General features: G+C 59.0%; 6 protein-coding genes across 6 annotated transcripts; 4 read left to right on the top strand and 2 right to left on the bottom strand.

Annotated features, from left to right (window-relative positions):
• Nucleotides 1-290: 290 nt before the first annotated feature.
• bgt2 (GPI-anchored beta-1,3-endoglucanase EglC) lies at nt 291-2,439 on the top strand. The gene is made up of 2 exons (XM_025647861.1): nt 291-745; nt 805-2,439. The coding sequence occupies exons 1-2, from the start codon at nt 548-550 to the stop codon at nt 2,098-2,100; spliced, it is 1,494 nt and encodes a 497-aa protein (XP_025501277.1). The 5' UTR covers nt 291-547; the 3' UTR covers nt 2,101-2,439.
• Nucleotides 2,353-3,533, bottom strand: BO66DRAFT_422229 (DUF1932 domain-containing protein). Its single transcript, XM_025650033.1, has 3 exons — nt 3,393-3,533; nt 2,582-3,331; nt 2,353-2,519 (listed from the first exon to the last, which is right to left on the bottom strand). The coding sequence occupies exons 1-3, from the start codon at nt 3,500-3,502 to the stop codon at nt 2,360-2,362; spliced, it is 1,020 nt and encodes a 339-aa protein (XP_025501276.1). The 5' UTR covers nt 3,503-3,533; the 3' UTR covers nt 2,353-2,359.
• Nucleotides 3,534-4,679: 1,146 nt separating this feature from the next.
• On the top strand, nt 4,680-6,877 carry BO66DRAFT_157588 (efflux pump antibiotic resistance protein). The gene has a single exon (XM_025642191.1). The coding sequence runs from the start codon at nt 4,878-4,880 to the stop codon at nt 6,726-6,728; it is 1,851 nt and encodes a 616-aa protein (XP_025501275.1). The 5' UTR covers nt 4,680-4,877; the 3' UTR covers nt 6,729-6,877.
• Nucleotides 6,878-6,987: 110 nt separating this feature from the next.
• BO66DRAFT_379486 (isoflavone reductase family protein) lies at nt 6,988-8,579 on the top strand. The gene is made up of 3 exons (XM_025645852.1): nt 6,988-7,287; nt 7,446-7,821; nt 7,939-8,579. The coding sequence occupies exons 1-3, from the start codon at nt 7,050-7,052 to the stop codon at nt 8,282-8,284; spliced, it is 960 nt and encodes a 319-aa protein (XP_025501274.1). The 5' UTR covers nt 6,988-7,049; the 3' UTR covers nt 8,285-8,579.
• Nucleotides 8,580-10,501: 1,922 nt separating this feature from the next.
• On the top strand, nt 10,502-12,437 carry BO66DRAFT_430650 (amino acid transporter). Its single transcript, XM_025650540.1, has 5 exons — nt 10,502-10,813; nt 10,872-10,885; nt 10,949-11,353; nt 11,407-11,963; nt 12,023-12,437. The coding sequence occupies exons 1-5, from the start codon at nt 10,662-10,664 to the stop codon at nt 12,248-12,250; spliced, it is 1,356 nt and encodes a 451-aa protein (XP_025501273.1). The 5' UTR covers nt 10,502-10,661; the 3' UTR covers nt 12,251-12,437.
• Nucleotides 12,438-12,621: 184 nt separating this feature from the next.
• BO66DRAFT_457914 (bifunctional terpene synthase/polyprenyl synthetase family protein) lies at nt 12,622-15,185 on the bottom strand (the record flags this gene model as incomplete). The annotated part of the gene is made up of 9 exons (XM_025652183.1): nt 12,622-12,945; nt 13,004-13,085; nt 13,140-13,206; nt 13,282-13,553; nt 13,604-13,758; nt 13,810-14,440; nt 14,490-14,737; nt 14,787-14,833; nt 14,903-15,185. 9 exons carry the CDS (start codon nt 15,183-15,185, stop codon nt 12,622-12,624), a joined length of 2,109 nt encoding a protein of 702 aa, XP_025501272.1.
• Between the last annotated feature and the right edge of the window lie 608 nt (nt 15,186-15,793).

Raw genomic sequence — 15,793 nt, 5'->3', positions numbered from 1 at the left:
AACCCTCATTTGCGGCTGTGGCTCCACGGGGGAGACTTGTCACTCAGTCTTGGGAGGGACTGGTTATTGGACAAGCCAATCCACTGGGATCCACCGGCAATGAAGATTCCAGGGCCAACAGGCACAATTAATCCCTCATTGGATGCGTAGGGTGCTATTCTCAGTGGTGGGTGGCCCCGTTGGAGCGGGACTAGGGCTGCTGTTAGGCCTTTCACTTGTTGCACTTGTTGCCAGTCTTACTGAGGGCTCCGTTCTAGACCCAAGCAATTCATTCACATTCATCCACCCACGGGCATTGCTTTCTCCCGCTCTTTGTCGTTGCCGTTGGCCCTTTTATCTGTCTGTCCCTGCCCTTCTTTTGCCAACTTTCTCCATCTCTCCATCTCTCCATCCCCCATTCTCTTCCCCTCCCTCTCTCTATCTCATTCTTTGAACGTGGACTTGTCATTCTTTTCCAACTCCCGTTCCTTGTATTCACTCACTCTTTACGACTTTAACTCTCACCTTCGTCAATCTCTATCACACCACCACCACCACCACCATCACAATGCACTACAACACTTTGGCTGCCATGGCCCTTGCGGCCTCTACTGCCGAGGCTGTCTCCCAGGGTTTCAACTACGGCAACAAGAAGGCCGATGAGAGCTCCATGTTCCAGGCCGACTTCGAGGCCTCCTTCAAGACCGCCAAGGGTCTGGTTGGCACTGACGGTGGCTTCACCAGCGCTCGTCTCTACACCATGATCGTAGGTATACTCCTGCTTGACTTGCAAGGGACCAGACTAACCCCACTTCTCCCCCACAGCAAGCCTACAGCACCAACACCCCCATCGAGGCCATCCCCGCTGCCATCGCCCAAGACACCTCGCTCCTCCTCGGTCTGTGGACCTCCGGTGGTGGCATGGCCAACGAGCTCGCTGCCCTCAAGTCCGCCATCTCCCAGTACGGTGAGGACTTCACCAAGCTCGTTGTCGGTATCTCCGTCGGCAGTGAGGATCTCTACCGCAACTCCGTCGAGGGTGTTGAGGCCTCCGCCGGTGTCGGTGTCAACCCCGACGAGCTCGTCGAGTACATCCAGCAGGTCCGTGACTTGATCGCCGGCACCGGACTGGCTGATGTTCCCATCGGCCACGTCGACACCTGGGACTCCTGGACCAACACCTCCAACGCGGCTGTCATTGAGGCCGTCGACTGGCTCGGTTTCGACGGCTACCCCTTCTGGCAGTCGACCTTTGAGAACGACATCAGCAACGCCAAGCAGCTTTTCCTTGAGTCGTGGGAGAAGACCAAGGCCGTTGCCGGCAGCAAGGAGGTCTGGATGACCGAGACCGGATGGCCCGTCAGCGGTGACTCTGAGGGTGATGCGGTCGCCAATGCTGCCAACGCCAAGATCTACTGGGATGAGGTGGGTTGCCCTCTGTTCGGCAACACCAACACCTGGTGGTACATCCTCCAGGACACCGATGGTGCCACCCCCAACCCCAGCTTCGGCGTTGTTGGTAGCACCCTGAGCACCACTCCTCTGTACGACCTGTCTTGCAAGAACTCCACTTCGTCCGCCACCTCGACTGCTTCTTCGTCTTCTGCCTCTGCCACCGGTGTCTCTGGTAAGACTACTGGCTCTTCCAGCTCCGGCTCTGGTTCCAGCTCCGGCTCCTCTGCCTCTGGCTCCGGCTCCTCTGCCTCTGGCTCCGGCTCTTCCGGCTCTGGCTCCGGCTCCTCTGCTTCCGGCTCCGGCTCTGGCTCTTCTGGCTCCGGCTCTGGCGCTTCTGCTTCCGGCTCTGGCTCCAGCTCCAGCTCCGGCTCCGTCTCCGGCAGCTGGGGTGGCCGTAACGGCACCTGGGGCAGCCACGGCAACGGCACTTACCCCGGTTTCCGCCCCTCCGCCAGCTCCGGTCTGACCCCCTCCGCCAGCGCTGCTGCTGGTAGCTCCGGCTCCTCCGGTTCCAGCTCCAGCTCCGGCTCTGGCTCTGGCTCCAGCACCGGCACCTCCGCTGCCGCCGCCTCTTCCTCCGGCCTCTTCACCGGTGGCTCCGGCCGTGTCCTCCCCGGCTCTCTCCTCGGTGCCGTCGTCGGCATCCTCGCCCTGGCTGTCTTGTAAATTTAGCTCCGCGATGAAGGAATGAGGGGGTTGTCCGCCGCAGTATAGACCGTTTTTCTCTTCGTGTACACTTTTAGGACGTTCGTTTAATTCAATGATGCCCGGTTGTATGTCGACGGTCTCAAGTATAGTACAAGCCACGCACGAATTGATCATCAAGCATTATTTGGCTGAATCACTAGTAAAAAGAAATGCCTCTAGCTGGACTATGAGTCTTCACACAGCTCTACTTACAGATACAAACACCACCGAAACCGAATCACGACTCCGTCTTCTTCCCCTTCAGACTCCCCTGTAAACAGCCCACCACATCCTCCACCGTCTTCCCGCGCTGTCGCAACGCCCCGGCCTTCTGCTTCTCCAGCCCCAGCACCGGATCGTCGGCAACCGCCTGATACACCTCCGCGATTCCATTATACCTGTTGCGGTCAGCACATCTATCCCCGGCTTTGCCTCCAACACACAAGACGGGGAAACATACACATCCGGCCCAAACCCGGCCCCCTCCTCCATCGTGCGCCCGATCTCCCGCATCTCCTCCACCCATCGATACGCCTTGGAGGGCATCCCCACCACGCCGCGCTCCGCCATCCCCAGCGCCGCAGGCTTATACTCGCCGAGCAGCCCGCGCAACTCGGACAGCACCCCGAACCCCTCCGCGGCGGCGAAGGACTCGATCGCCAGCGCGGTGAACCCCTTCGTCAGGGCGGCGAAGCACATCTTCAGCGCCGCGGCGGTGCCGATCTCGGCCGCGACGTGTCGCATGTTCAGGACGGTGGCGAGCGGGGCGTCCGGCAGGGGATCGGGGCCGGAGACCACCAGGGCGGGCTTTTTCCACTCTCCTTCTTTCTGGACTTCGGGTTCAGGCTCGTGGGTGCCGACGTCTCGGACATGGTCATGGTGTGCATGGTGTGCATGCTGGGTGAAATGCGGCGGGGATCCGATGATCCCCCCGGACAGGAAGCGGAGATCGTCCGGTCGGGCGGTGGTGCGGAAGAGCTGGGCTAAATCGCGGGCCGTGGCGGGGGAGACGGCGTTGAGGTCGAGGATGTACAAGGGGCTGTCGCGGACGAGGTGTCGCGCGGTGGCGGCGGCGATGATGCGCTCGGCGGTGGGGACGGCTTCGGCGGGCGGGACGATGGAGAGGAGCACGTCGCTTTCGTCGATGAGGTTCTGGAGGGAGGGCCGGAGTTCGATGTCGGCCAGCCAGGCGCGGTGTTGGGTGGATTCACTGTTTTCTGGAGGTGAGATGCGGAGCGGGGGGCGGGGGTTGTTTATGGACTGTACTCTACCTCCGGTCGGCGGCGTAGGTTAGCACGCGGTATTTGTGGGCGCGGAGGAGCTGGGCAATGCCAAAGCCCATCTCTCCGATGGAGAGGATGCCGATTGCTTCGAAGGGCATGGTGGGTTGGGTTGTTGGTGGATGTAGAGGGTGAGGTTGAGGTGATGATGAAGGTGAGATTGGAGGTGAGATGAAGCGGGGATGGTGGGGGAATGTGATGAGAAGGATTACAGGATCAGCATGGGTTGAACACGGCGACTGCAGGTTGCTCGTCCTAGCACTTCGATGGCTTATATACTACGGTCTGTCTGTATGCTCTGCTCTGTAGATAAATTCTACGGTGGAAACAGGTCCAAGATAGTCAGACAACTCTTCGTCATCGTCACCGAGAGGGTGCAATGGGCTGACACTCCTACGTATCTACATACATTGTACTGATTGTACTGTACGTACTGTATCATGATGTGCCCTCGGCCATCGGCCTGCTTCCTCGCCGGTCGGCATCGGCTCACTCTGCCACGGTCGGGTTTGCCTGTTGCATGACCGATCTCCATATCCTGACCCGGTGATGGCCAGTTCGATCATTCGGACCGGATTCCTCGTCCGAGAGACAATAGACTGCATGGTTGGCCGATGGGGTGGTGTTGAAGGTCGAGTTAGGGCAATGGAGTCGGGCCGACGGGAGAAGTGGAAGTATGTGTACAGTACATAACTTACTACTTATGTAGGTCCAGCCACCCCAAGTCCAATTTAATACGATGTTTAATGTCTAGTGCCCTTCTGTGGACCCTAACTTATCGTTCACAGTCTTGCACACTAAGTACCAAGTACCCGTATAAAGGTATGCCGAAGTCCCTGGATCGTCGGTCCCTTTTGGAGCAAGTCGACGATCCTCAAGCTGCCTCTGCTGCCTCGCTGTCGATCGGGAGATCATTGCACGGCCTACTCCGTAGCTGTAGGTTTCAACTTGGTCTGTCTCTTGCTTCTCTGCGGTGTCTGACCGACTGACCCTCGAGCAGTATGCATTTCTACACAGCAGGGTGTACACCAGTCCCTTCAGGCATCTATCTTCATGCCCAAAGCTACCACCACATCGCATTATCCACGGGGACTGCAGTGGCAACCGCTTATCGACCAATGCCTCTCTTCAGGAAACCAGTTTCCGATGGATCCAGCCCTTTGACTGATTTAAAGCCTCGTGTGTCCCAGGGCCCGTGGAGCCAACCGTGGGTGGAGGGATCCACCGGGTCTGGCGACGCGCAAACCACCGCAAGGGATCGATGCTTAGCTCTGCAAATTTCGAACCCTTAGCGTCACGGTGGCCACCATCAAAAAAGAATGAGCAATCCAGCTGTACAGCTGCGCAATGCCTCCGGACAATCTTTTCCGGAGCTCCCCAACACCTCAAGACCTATAAAATCCGCCTTGCTCCAACAGCCCTCCCCAAAATGACGGTAAAGTGACAATCCACGCCAATTCTCCTCATCCCTCCACCATGCCACCTCCATATCCCACCCCCGATCATTCGCAACCCCCAAGTCCAGTCGAGGATAAGCTTGTGTCTGGACTGTCATCGGCCGCCATGTCGCGCCGCACCTCTTTCTCCGATTACCAACCCGGCGTGGGGAGCAGTCGCTTTGCATCCACTCCCGCCACGGGGGCACAAACCCCGGATCCTCTGCTGGGACCCAAAGTCGCCGTCCCCGCCGATGTGCTGAAGAAATTCCCTCAGACAATCGCCCGATCCCGTGACGACAGCAGCGACGACGAGGAGGAAGCGATCGAGCTGTCGGCCACGGGGCCCCGATTCCGTCGTCCCTCTGCGGCCGTTCACCCGGGCGACAATGTCTATGCCGACGAGGCGGGCTCACCACCCCCCGAGGCCACCAAGGCCGCTCGACAGGGGGTTCCTCCGGAGTTGTCCAGCTTCGGCGCCGAGCTTCTCTTGATTGCCGTCTGCTCCGTGGGCCTGATGCTTTTCTCCTTCCTCTTGGGCGACATGCTGGCCCCGCAGATCCAGATCCGAGCCGCCCTGGGCATCAGCAACACCGAACTGCCCTGGCTGGTGGGCGCCTTCAACGTGGCCAACGGCCTCTCCGTCGTTGTCTCCGGCTCATTGACGGACCTCACGCCTCCTCGACCGCTGATGGTGGGAGCGTTTGGCTGGCTCACCTTGTGGAACCTGATTGGGGCCTTCTCGCTGTCCCCCTCGCGCCGCATCCTCTTCTTCATTGTGCGCGCCATGCAGGGTCTGGCCATTGGCGTGCTGGTGTCCGGGAGCATGAGCATTCTTGGCCGGGTGTACAAGCCCGGCATCCGCAAGAACCGCGTCTTCAGCGCCATGGCCGCCTGTGCGCCGTTCGGGTTCTCCCTCGGAGCCATTCAGGGGGGTCTTCTGTTCCACCACCTCCCGTGGATCTTCGGCTCCAACGCCATGATCACCGGGCTGTGTGCCGTGGCGGCCTTTTTCGCCATCCCCCCGCTGCGGCCCGTGGCCGACGTGGCCGGCACTGAGGCCCCCTCCATCAAGCAATTCGACTACCTGGGGGCGGCCTTCGCCGTGGGCGGTTGCGTGTGCCTTCTCTTCGGCCTGACGCAGGGCGGAGTGACCAATTGGTCCCCGTACACGATCGCGCTGACGGTCGTCGGCATTGTGCTGCTGGTGGGGCTGTTCGTCACGGAACGCTACGTGGTGCGACCCCTCATCCCCAACCGGCTGTGGAGCACGAAGGGCTTCACCCCGCTGATGATCGCCTACTTCCTGGGGTTCGGCTCGTTCTTCGGCTGCTGGCAGTTCTACGCGATCCAGTTCTGGCTGCGCATCCAGCACGCGACGCCCGTCGCCGTGGCGCTGTACCACATCCCCAACGCCCTGGTCGGGGTGTTTGCGACCTGGGTGGTCAGCCGCACCCTGCACCTGGTCCCGGGCCACTACATCTATACTATCTCCATGTTCGCCTTCACGCTGGGTCCGGCCTTCTTCCTCCCGCAAACCGCCAATACTATCTACTGGGCGCTCTCTTTTCCCGGCATCGCCCTGGTGACCTTTGGCCCCGATCTCGCCTTCGCCGCCGCCTCCATTTTCATCACGAGCAACGTGGCGCGCTCGTACCAGGGCAGCGCGGGCAGTCTGCTGGTGACGAACCAGAACCTCAGCTCGGCGATTCTGACCAGTGTGGCGGATGCGATCGGCACGCGCGTCGACAAGACCCCGGACGGGGATGTCGGGCTGCAGGGACTGCGGGCCATCTGGTGGTTTGCGCTGGGGTGTCAGCTGGTGGCGGCGTTGATCACCGTGACGTGCGTGCGCATTCCCAAGGAGGAGGAGAAGGAGCATGTTACTTGAGTCTTTTCCCATGATGATAATGAAGTTGGTAGAATAGATGGTTGGGTCAGAGGGAAGAGTATATAGATTGCATGTTTTCTGATGAGCTATGATAATGATAAATAAGACTTGAAGGCATTGGTACACTCAACTATGATGCTATCCTCTCCGACGATGTTGTCATCTTATCGCGGATCTTGATCCGGCGGGGTAATTGCATTGCCGGGCCATAAATAACCCCTCAGTTTCCCCTCACCGATTGTGTCATCACACCTCGCTTTCACCAAAACACATCCCGGACTCTACTTACTGTGTGTATTCCACCTACAAGACACAATCAACATGTCCGACAAGTCCGACAAATCCAACATCCTCATCTTCGGCGCCACCGGGGCCATCGGCTCGTACATCACACAGGCCCTGCTCGACGACCGCGCCCACTTCGGCCGCTTCGCCATCTTCACCAGCCCGCAGTCCCTGCAGACCAAGACCGAGGTGCTGGACAAGCTGCGCCGCCAGGGGGTCGATATCCTGGTGGGCGATTTGGGGAATGCGGACGATGTGCGCAAGGCTTATGCTGGTATTACATTACTCTTGCCCTTTCAGTAGACTCTCTTGTACTGTACAGCACACTATACCCTCTTATACACTATACAGCACTATGCCCTCCTACACACCCGCCTGATCGAAGCACCCCACCACCCACTCCACCACTCACCCAAACTAATGAGATTACAGGATACGACACCGTCGTCTCCGCCCTCGGCCGCACCGCCATCGCCGCCCAGATCCCGCTCATCCACCTGGCCGCCGAATCCGAGACGGTCCGCCGCTTCCTCCCCTCCGAGTACGGGACGGACATCGAGTACGGCCCGGCCTCGAAGGACGAGAGGCCGCACCAGCAGAAGCTGAAGGTGCGGGCGGCACTGGCCCCGCTGCGCGACCGCCTCGAGTACGCCTACATCGTCACGGGCCCGTACCCGGATTATCCGTTCTATCTGGCCGCGGCGGGGTCGGAGGAGGCGGCGAAGGCGGGGGCGTGGGATGTGAAGGCGCGGAAGGCGGTGGTGGCCGGCGACGGGGAGGGGAGGGTTAGTTTCAGCGCGCGGGTGGAGTGAGTTTCTTCCTTCCAGGGGACGGTCCGATTTGTTTCGGCTGTCTTCGATGGGCGTCACGGCCCTGTCGTACCGGGTTGTGGCTGGATGGCTGACGCGCACATGTACATGCACAGTGTCGGGCGCTTCGTCGCCCACGCGCTCACCCACTGGGACCAGGCGCGGTACCGCGCCCTCAAGCTCAACTCCTTCACCACCACCCCGCACGAGATCCTGCGCGAGTTCGAGTTCCAGACCGGCCAGAAGTGGGAGGTCGAGTACACCGCGCTGGACGAGCTCCGGCGGCTCGAGGCCCGGGCGTGGGAGCAGGGCGCCCCCCATGCGACGACGTTCACCCTGCGGCGCATCTGGGCCGAGGGCGGCACCCTGTACGAGCGCCGGGACAATGAGGATATCGGAGTCGTGGCGACGCAGTCGTTGCAGGAGCTGGTGCGGGATTCGATCCATCGGCAGTTGGAGTAGTCGGTTGGCTGGAACGGGTTGGGTGGTTGTTCTAGATGGTTCGGGTCAGTTGTGAGAGCAGGTTGTATGATACTTCTGGCTGAAGCGGTTGCTGCCATCTGGCTTGGTTGGAAAAGCAGGTTGTATAATGCTCCTGAGTACGGTAGTGCTGCGCTGTGTGGATGCATCATGTACCCTTTTGACAGATTCTGTATGCAATTGTGGTTGAGATTACAGCACGCCCATGATGGTGAAGGCAGCGCGGCGAGCAGGTTGTGTGTAGGCTGTGCACAAGCAGATACGAAGAGTATCTCTGAAGAATGTCACCCTTGGCATGATAGCTCGCTCTACATGAAGTGTAAGCATGGGTTACGCTGGACTCTGGCGACTCTAGCAATGCCCATGTCAACCCAGACATTACTAAACATCAACTGACATTGGTGCGAAAAGATGGTCGGTGATTTGGCCGAACTCGCCATGCAAAGTAGCAGCACTGAGATGTGTTCCTGGGTTGGTCAGTCCCAGTCCACCCGACATCAAGCTTCGTCTTCACCGTATCTATCGGCTCCAGCACCCAGACTCGACCAGTTCGAAGCAGACCACAGCCTGTCATTGGCGATCGATCTCCACCCCTCCCTAGGTTCGGCTGTCAGATGCTGACGACGATCCGGATCTGGTTTGCCTTCGGGCTGAAGAACCACTTCCTGGCTCCGATGTAGGAGCTGCCACGAGCCGCCTGGCACGACCACGTGGTCGCTACCCACGGGATGTACCCGCGGGTGAAGATTCTGTCGTGTGGAGATTTCGATGCAGGCGAGATGGCGACGGTGCGCCAGTTTCCAGGTTGGTGCAGGTCAGCACCCAGTAGTTTTGGGTTATGATGGCAGACCCTAAGGATGCTGAGATGGCTGCAATGATTATCATCCTGTACCGACACCTCAATCCACTTGTAGGAGATGAATGGTTGTGAGAGGTGAAAGTAAACAAATTGAAGAATACGGCGTACGGTGCCCGTCGCGGCGGGTTGATTCCCGCGGGAACGGTGACAGACACTGACCGTCGGCTAAACGAGCCACTTGGTGGAGAGCTCATCCCTACGACAGCACCACTCGACCATTTACGTTGGGATAATGAGTTCCACAGCCTGCTAGAGTGCTGAAGCCCTGGAGTCTGGAGCACGCAGCTGTTTGTCAGCTTGAGTCAGAGTGCCCGGCCGATATAGGAGGCGGGAGTCACGCCGCATGAGTCATTCCGAGTCAGCCCTGCAATCAAGCTACATGAGACTATGCAATATGCTTGTTTTTAGCTTTTGACCGGACAATGAGCCGCAGACAGCGCTAGGCGTGAGTGCTCCTGATCCCGAGATGCTGTATGGAGGAAGCACATCTGGTGGCCGGTGGCCTTTCCCCGGCCGACTGAGATAGAGAATCGGGGGGGGGGGGGGGGGGGGGGGGGGGGGGGGGGGGGGGGGGGGGGGGGCGGGGGGGGCGAGACCGGCCCTCGGAGGCCCGGAGTACTGCCGCCCAGCCCCGGGATCGATGCCGCTAAGCCGGACGGGGATTAGTGCATGGCGGCCGACTCGGAAGCGGCACGAGGAGACTAAGCCTGTTTGGGGACGGTCGGTAGGGCAGCGCCACCGGCAGCCCTATTCCGTCCTCTGACTGGTTTCCTGCCTTTGACCAGTTGCCACCCGGGGCCCGCCTGGCCTGATGCGGTGGTTGAATTTTCCAGTTTTGCAGTTTTGCCTTTTTGCCTCCATGCAGAGTCTGGTATGGTCCCGGATTCCCCCAGACACCTTATTTGCTTCCCCCGGCTAAACTATCGCCATGCAACATTGGCGGCAGCATGTTCGTCGCCAGATGCACGATCCGTTTGACCAGCTAGTGGAATACGTAGTAATGAATCCTAAGTGACTATTTAGTTTCACCGAAGAATTGTAGAAAATTCGACCACTCCACTCTTAATGCTCGTTGTTCCTGGAGGAGTGGGCCATGAGGCATTGAAAACGTCGCACCAGCCCGGGCAGCAGGCCGACATCGGGGAGAGAGGCAAACGGCGGCCAGCAAAGTTTGTGTCACGCCCGCAGAAATTGCACTCCCCGAGGCTGGGATTGGCTGGGATTGGCTAGTCGCCCCGAACTATTAACTAACAAAAACCACCTGCCCAGACGTCCATGCTTCACCTCGCTGGCTTTGGCTGCAGTATAATAACGAAATGCCCAAGGCCCGATTCTTTTGATCTCTTCATAGCTTCTTTTCCATTTTGTTCTTCCTTCCTTTCGACGCTTTCTTCTCTCTCTCTCTCCTTCCCCTCCTCTCCTCTCCTCTCCTCCCCTCTTCTCCCCCTCCTTCTTCCCCCACGGTGTCAATTTCCAAACCCCTCCCCCAGGAAATTCACCATGTCGTCACCGGAAGTGAAAGATATCGAGTATGGCTCGGGTGTCCCATCGGACCCGGAGGCCTGGGATACCGACCTCAAGGCTCCCGCCGAGGAGCAAGACCCCTTCGGCGCGGAGCATGGTGAGGTTCAATATAAGACCTTGGATTGGTGGTAAGTACACTGTCTATCCAATACTCAAATGCATTGATACTAATATCTTGCTTGATAGGCAATCTGGCTTCTGTATGTGATGTGATATTGGTGATATCATACTAGACCGTCCCGCATATTCTAACCCACCTTTAGTGATGATTGCCGAGACTGTTTCTCTGGGTGTCTTGTCTCTGCCCTCGACTGTCGCTACTGTCGGCCTGATTCCTGCTATCATCCTAATTGTCGGCCTGGGCGTGGTGGCCACCTACTCCGGTTATGTCATCGGTCAATTCCGGGCGCGATATCCCTTCATTCACAGCATGGCCGACGCCGGCGAGGTCCTGATGGGGAAACCCGGTCGCATCTTCATCGAGGTTGCCCAGCTGCTCTTCTTCATGTTTGCCTCCGGTAGTCACCTGGTCACCTTCACGGTCATGATGAACACCCTCACCAATCACGGCACCTGCTCCGTGGTCTTTGGCGTGGTCGGCCTGGTTCTCTCCTTCATCTGCTCGCTGCCCCGCACCATGAAGAACGTCTCCTGGTTCGCCATTGCCTGTACGTTTCCACTGCCTCCTCATCTCCACCACAGCCATCCTAACAATGCACAGGCTTCATCAGTATCTTCTCTGCAGTGCTCATCACCATGATCGGCGTGGGCGTCGAACACCCCTCCACCGAACCGATGCAACTGACCCGCAAGACGAGCTTCGTGAACGGCTTTTCCGCCGTGACCAACATCGGCTTCGCCTACTGCGGCCACCCGGCCTTCTTCGGATTCATCGCCGAGATGAAGAACCCCAAGGACTTCCCCAAGTCGCTGTGCATGCTGCAGGCGTTTGAGATCGTGCTCTACACCGTCGCCTCCGCCGTCATTTACCGCTACGCCGGCCAGGACGTCAAGTCGCCCGCCCTGGGCTCCGCCGGCCCCGTTGTCCGCAAGGTCGCCTACGGCGTCGCCATCCCCACGATCGTTGTCGCCGGTGTGGTCCTGGGCCACGTCGCCATCAAGAACGTCTACGTCCGACTGTTCCGCGGCACGGATGTCATGCACAAGCGCAGTGCCAAGGGAATCGGCGCCTGGATCGGTCTGGCTGCTGGCTACTGGATCATCGCCTGGGTCATCGCCGAGGCTATCCCCGTGTTCAGCAACCTCGTCAGCTTGGTGGTATGTTTTACCCACTACCTTGTTCACTCAATTCCAAAGATGCTAATCGTACCCAATAGTGCGCCCTGTTCGCGAGTTGGTTCTCCTTCGGCCTGCCCGGCGTCTTCTGGCTCTACCTCTACTACGGCAACTACTTCTCTTCGTGGCGCAAGACGCTGCTGACCATGGCCAACGTGGGGCTGTTCCTCATCGGCGCCACGATCTGCGTCTGCGGTCTGTGGGTGTCGGGCGTGGCCATCCACGACGACAGCTCCGGCAGCAGTTTCTCCTGCGCGAATAATGCGTGATGTGATGCAGCTGCATGACACGATCCATTGCATTGGGGCGTTTTTGGGATTCCTTTTGGGCTGTATATAATCATACTATTTATAGAGTGTATCATAGACTAGACTTGTAATATACCCTTTGACTTTCTGTCCGACCTTGGTGCTGAATGCATTGCGATTCAATTGTGACAACGTCATTGGAATGCTGGGCAGGTTGGAGGGAGTCTACGTCATCGCCGGTTGCAGTGCCAGTATTCAAGCCGAGGTAAAGATTCTAGAAGCATTCCACGCATTCCACGCATTCCATGGATCTCATTAGGATAGATATCTAAGCAACATGCACAACGCCGAACAAGCATCATAATCATCAGACATAAGCCATCATGCAAAGACTAAACCTCCAACCGCATCACCAGCAACCGCAACACCCAATTCACGCACCCCGTCTCCCGCTCCACCCGCCCCATGCCCCCGTGAATCTCCCCAATTATCCCTTGCAACGTTTTCCGCGTGTACTCCATACTCGCGCTGTCCTGCAAGATATTCAACACCTCTCTCTTCCTCGCGACGTCCATCGTCCCCGCCGCCCGCCCCTGCTCCAACATCTCCCAAAGTCGCCCGTTCTTCTCCCGCTCCTGCGCCCGCAGCGCATGGATAAGCGGGAAGGAGAACTTCCCCTCGTCGAGGTCCTCGCAGAAGCCCTTTTGGTCGGTATACTATCCCCCTCAGCATCAGCATTGCACACATCACGACTCAAGGTAGGGGGGGGCCTACCTCCTCAGTCAGATTCTTGTAATCATCGCGGATCTGGAAGTATTCGCCCAACTTGTCGATCAACGGGAGGAGGGGGATATCTCTGCGTACTCATTAGTTTGCGGACTGTAGCTCTCTTAGGGCAAGGGGGGCGTACCGATTGCGCTGCGCAGGCGCGGTCGCGATCATCAGTCGCGCGAGGAGGCGGAAGAGGCCGCCTGTTTCTACTCATGGATAGTCGTCAATTTCTTATCGAGGATATATACCGAGTAAAGTCTTGTGGGCAGGGGAGGACATACTCTGGCGGATCATCGCCATGTACTCCGCCTCGGACGGACAGACCGCCTCTCGCGTCCAGTACACGTCGTAGCTCTGCCCGGTGAACAGGTTGCGCATCTCCTCGGTGTAGATGTCCAGACACGGTCCGTCGAGGTCAGCGAGGCCGCGCACCTCGTCCAGCGCCTGCAGGAGGAGGTAGTTGGCCGAGTTGATGGTGGGGCCCACCCCGTACACGGTGTGCGTGGCGGGCTGGCCGCGGCGGAGCGGGGAGGAGTCCTCGATGTCGTCCAGCCTGCGGAATTAGCATCCGATGGAGAAAATGGAGGTGAGGAGGTACAGTACATTAGCGAGGCGTTGTGCAGGGTCTTGGCGATGGATTTGAGGAGCTTCACTTGTCGATCGGGGAGCATGAGCCAGACGTTCAGGGCGTCGATGAACGCCTCGCGCACGCCCTTGGACGGCAGCGAGGCGATGTACTCGGCTGGGCTGAGGAGGTGCTAGCACGGTGTCAGCCTGTCGATCCCAGGTATTGAGGGTGAAGTAGATACCTCAGCTCCCAGCTTGACCTCCTCAACTTCTCGCTCCTCTCCGGAAGCAGACGAGATCGACGAGCGCGGCGAGTTCGCGCCCGACCAGACCGACGACTCGCTCGACTCGCTCTCCTCCGACACACTCGCGCGCTTCGCCTGCACCTGCACTTGCTGCGACACATGTCCCTCATCCGACGCCGTCAGCATACTCGCCTGAAGTAGCCGCCCGGCCTCGTCAACGAGCTGCGGATGATACCGCGGACACCGCAGACTCCACGCCACGTTGCCGGGAATCTGATACCCCAGTGCGCGCAGGTAGACCTGCACTTTCCGGTTCTCGCGTCCCTCGCCAGCGACGTACTCGGCCACGCGCTGCTGGAACTCCCGCTCGAAGTTGTTCGTGACCCGGCGCACCATCTCCTTGGCCGCGGGGACGTCGACGCCGTGCCAGTGCATGCACAGCCACACGGCGTTGGTCATGGTCGTCTCCTCGGAGCGCTGGAACTCGTCCCACTCGACGTCGAAGGAGAAGTAGTCGTTGGCGAGGCCCAGCGCCGCGTAGCACGGGCGCACCACGGGCTCGATGCTGGCTTGCTCCTGGGGTGTGAGCACGAACCCCATGCCGAAGCGCATGAGCATGTCGACGAAGCTGGTGCTGTCAGTGGGTTTGGTACGAACAGGAGTGGTGCTGTACTCACGGCGCCCCCGTGTCGATAATGCGATAGTCGACGTACTCCTCCCAGTCCTGGAATGCGCGCGTCTTGTCCTGGGTCGCGGTGGTGTCGATCATGGTTTTCCACGAGTCGAGCACCACCTGGGCGCAGGCCGGGTCGATGGCGAACAGCTCCAGCAGCATCTTCGACTGCACCTGTTTCGTGCCGGTGACGGAGCGCACCGTGCGGTATTCCGTCTCGTCCAGGGCGATGTCGTCGGCGTGGGCGTTGATCTGGATGGTCAGTGCGTGCAGTGAGTGGATAGCAGCAGGGTGTACGCACGGTGGATTGGGCGGCTGACTCGACTACGTTGTCGTACATGAAGGCGTCTATACGGTCAGCTGGGCTCTTTTTCTGTCTTTCTTGTTTGTTTTGTTTCCTGACAGACGCCCACCTACATTCGAAGATGTAATTGACAATGGCCATCCGCTCCGGGCGGCAGCAGGGCAACACCACCGCCCCAAAGTGGCCCTCCCACGGGTTACACGAGCCCCATCGCTCGATCGGTCCAATGTACTTCTCCCAGTCGGCGCGCAGCTGCAGCGAGCCCTCGTTGGCCTTGGGTTCTGCCTTGTGTCGGCGTAGCGGGTAGCCGCGACAGAAGCCGTGGAGGTCGGGGGTGTCGCGGGGCACGAGGATGGAAAAGTGGTCTTCGTCGGGGAAGGGTGCTATCGATTCCATCGTGATTATCTGTGTGAATATTGAAGTACTGTATCAAACTACAGTCGGGTGTCCCCCAGCATCCCCCTCCGGCCTTATAGTCTGCACGGCTTATCGGGCGCCCCAACGATCCCGTCATCGACTGCCTGCCCCAGCCCTAACTCGACCCTCGACGCCAATGGCACATCGTCCCCAAATCTGGGTACCGAGCAGCCGGGCCATCGTGATCTGCAGCGAAAACAGGGTCAGACCGAAGGTTAATTGGGATCTCTGAGGACTGTCGGGTGAAAGAACCGCATTGACAGGCCGACAAACCATGGTTGCGTCGCGGTGATGTTGAGGGGCTCCACGGGAGGGCTCCACTTCCCATGAACCATTGTTGATGTCATGGATTGGTTGACGATTACACTCATACTCACTGTCCGGGTGACTTGTCCACTGAAGGAGATTCGCGATCTCTTTCCCGGGCTAGGATCGACGATCTGCATGCCGCGGCGGAACCTTGTCCAAGTTCCAACCCCCGAATTGCCGTGATAAACGCCGCGGCCTGGCCATGGCTGAGATAATCCTGCAGCGTCGGTGATTCGACCCGTCCAGCAAACATTCATTTCTTTTTCTGCTGCCAGCTG

The sequence above is a fragment of the Aspergillus aculeatinus genome (genome assembly GCF_003184765.1).
Source record: "Aspergillus aculeatinus CBS 121060 unplaced genomic scaffold BO66scaffold_42, whole genome shotgun sequence".
Taxonomy (NCBI): Eukaryota; Fungi; Ascomycota; class Eurotiomycetes; order Eurotiales; family Aspergillaceae; genus Aspergillus; species Aspergillus aculeatinus.
The sequence above is the reverse complement of the archived record's forward strand: the minus strand, read 5'-3'. Positions and strand labels throughout refer to the sequence as shown.

What these genes read in the sequence shown, in the direction of transcription:
- BO66DRAFT_422229 (XM_025650033.1), bottom strand. Translation starts at nt 3,502, where the DNA reads ATGCCCTTCGAAGCAATCGGCATCCTCTCCATCGGAGAGATGGGCTTT. An exon ending in ACCTACGCCGCCGACCGGAG is followed by an intron (nt 3,332 to 3,392) that starts GTAGAGTACAGT and finishes TCCAGAAAACAG; the next exon opens with TGAATCCACCCAACACCGCG. An exon ending in GCCGGGTTTGGGCCGGATGT is followed by an intron (nt 2,520 to 2,581) that starts GTATGTTTCCCC and finishes TGACCGCAACAG; the next exon opens with GTATAATGGAATCGCGGAGG.
- BO66DRAFT_157588 (XM_025642191.1), top strand. Translation starts at nt 4,878, where the DNA reads ATGCCACCTCCATATCCCACCCCCGATCATTCGCAACCCCCAAGTCCA.
- BO66DRAFT_379486 (XM_025645852.1), top strand. Translation starts at nt 7,050, where the DNA reads ATGTCCGACAAGTCCGACAAATCCAACATCCTCATCTTCGGCGCCACC. An exon ending in TGTGCGCAAGGCTTATGCTG is followed by an intron (nt 7,288 to 7,445) that starts GTATTACATTAC and finishes ATGAGATTACAG; the next exon opens with GATACGACACCGTCGTCTCC. An exon ending in AGTTTCAGCGCGCGGGTGGA is followed by an intron (nt 7,822 to 7,938) that starts GTGAGTTTCTTC and finishes GTACATGCACAG; the next exon opens with TGTCGGGCGCTTCGTCGCCC.
- bgt2 (XM_025647861.1), top strand. Translation starts at nt 548, where the DNA reads ATGCACTACAACACTTTGGCTGCCATGGCCCTTGCGGCCTCTACTGCC. An exon ending in CTCGTCTCTACACCATGATC is followed by an intron (nt 746 to 804) that starts GTAGGTATACTC and finishes TCTCCCCCACAG; the next exon opens with CAAGCCTACAGCACCAACAC.
- BO66DRAFT_430650 (XM_025650540.1), top strand. Translation starts at nt 10,662, where the DNA reads ATGTCGTCACCGGAAGTGAAAGATATCGAGTATGGCTCGGGTGTCCCA. An exon ending in CTCCTGGTTCGCCATTGCCT is followed by an intron (nt 11,354 to 11,406) that starts GTACGTTTCCAC and finishes AACAATGCACAG; the next exon opens with GCTTCATCAGTATCTTCTCT. An exon ending in GCAACCTCGTCAGCTTGGTG is followed by an intron (nt 11,964 to 12,022) that starts GTATGTTTTACC and finishes CGTACCCAATAG; the next exon opens with TGCGCCCTGTTCGCGAGTTG.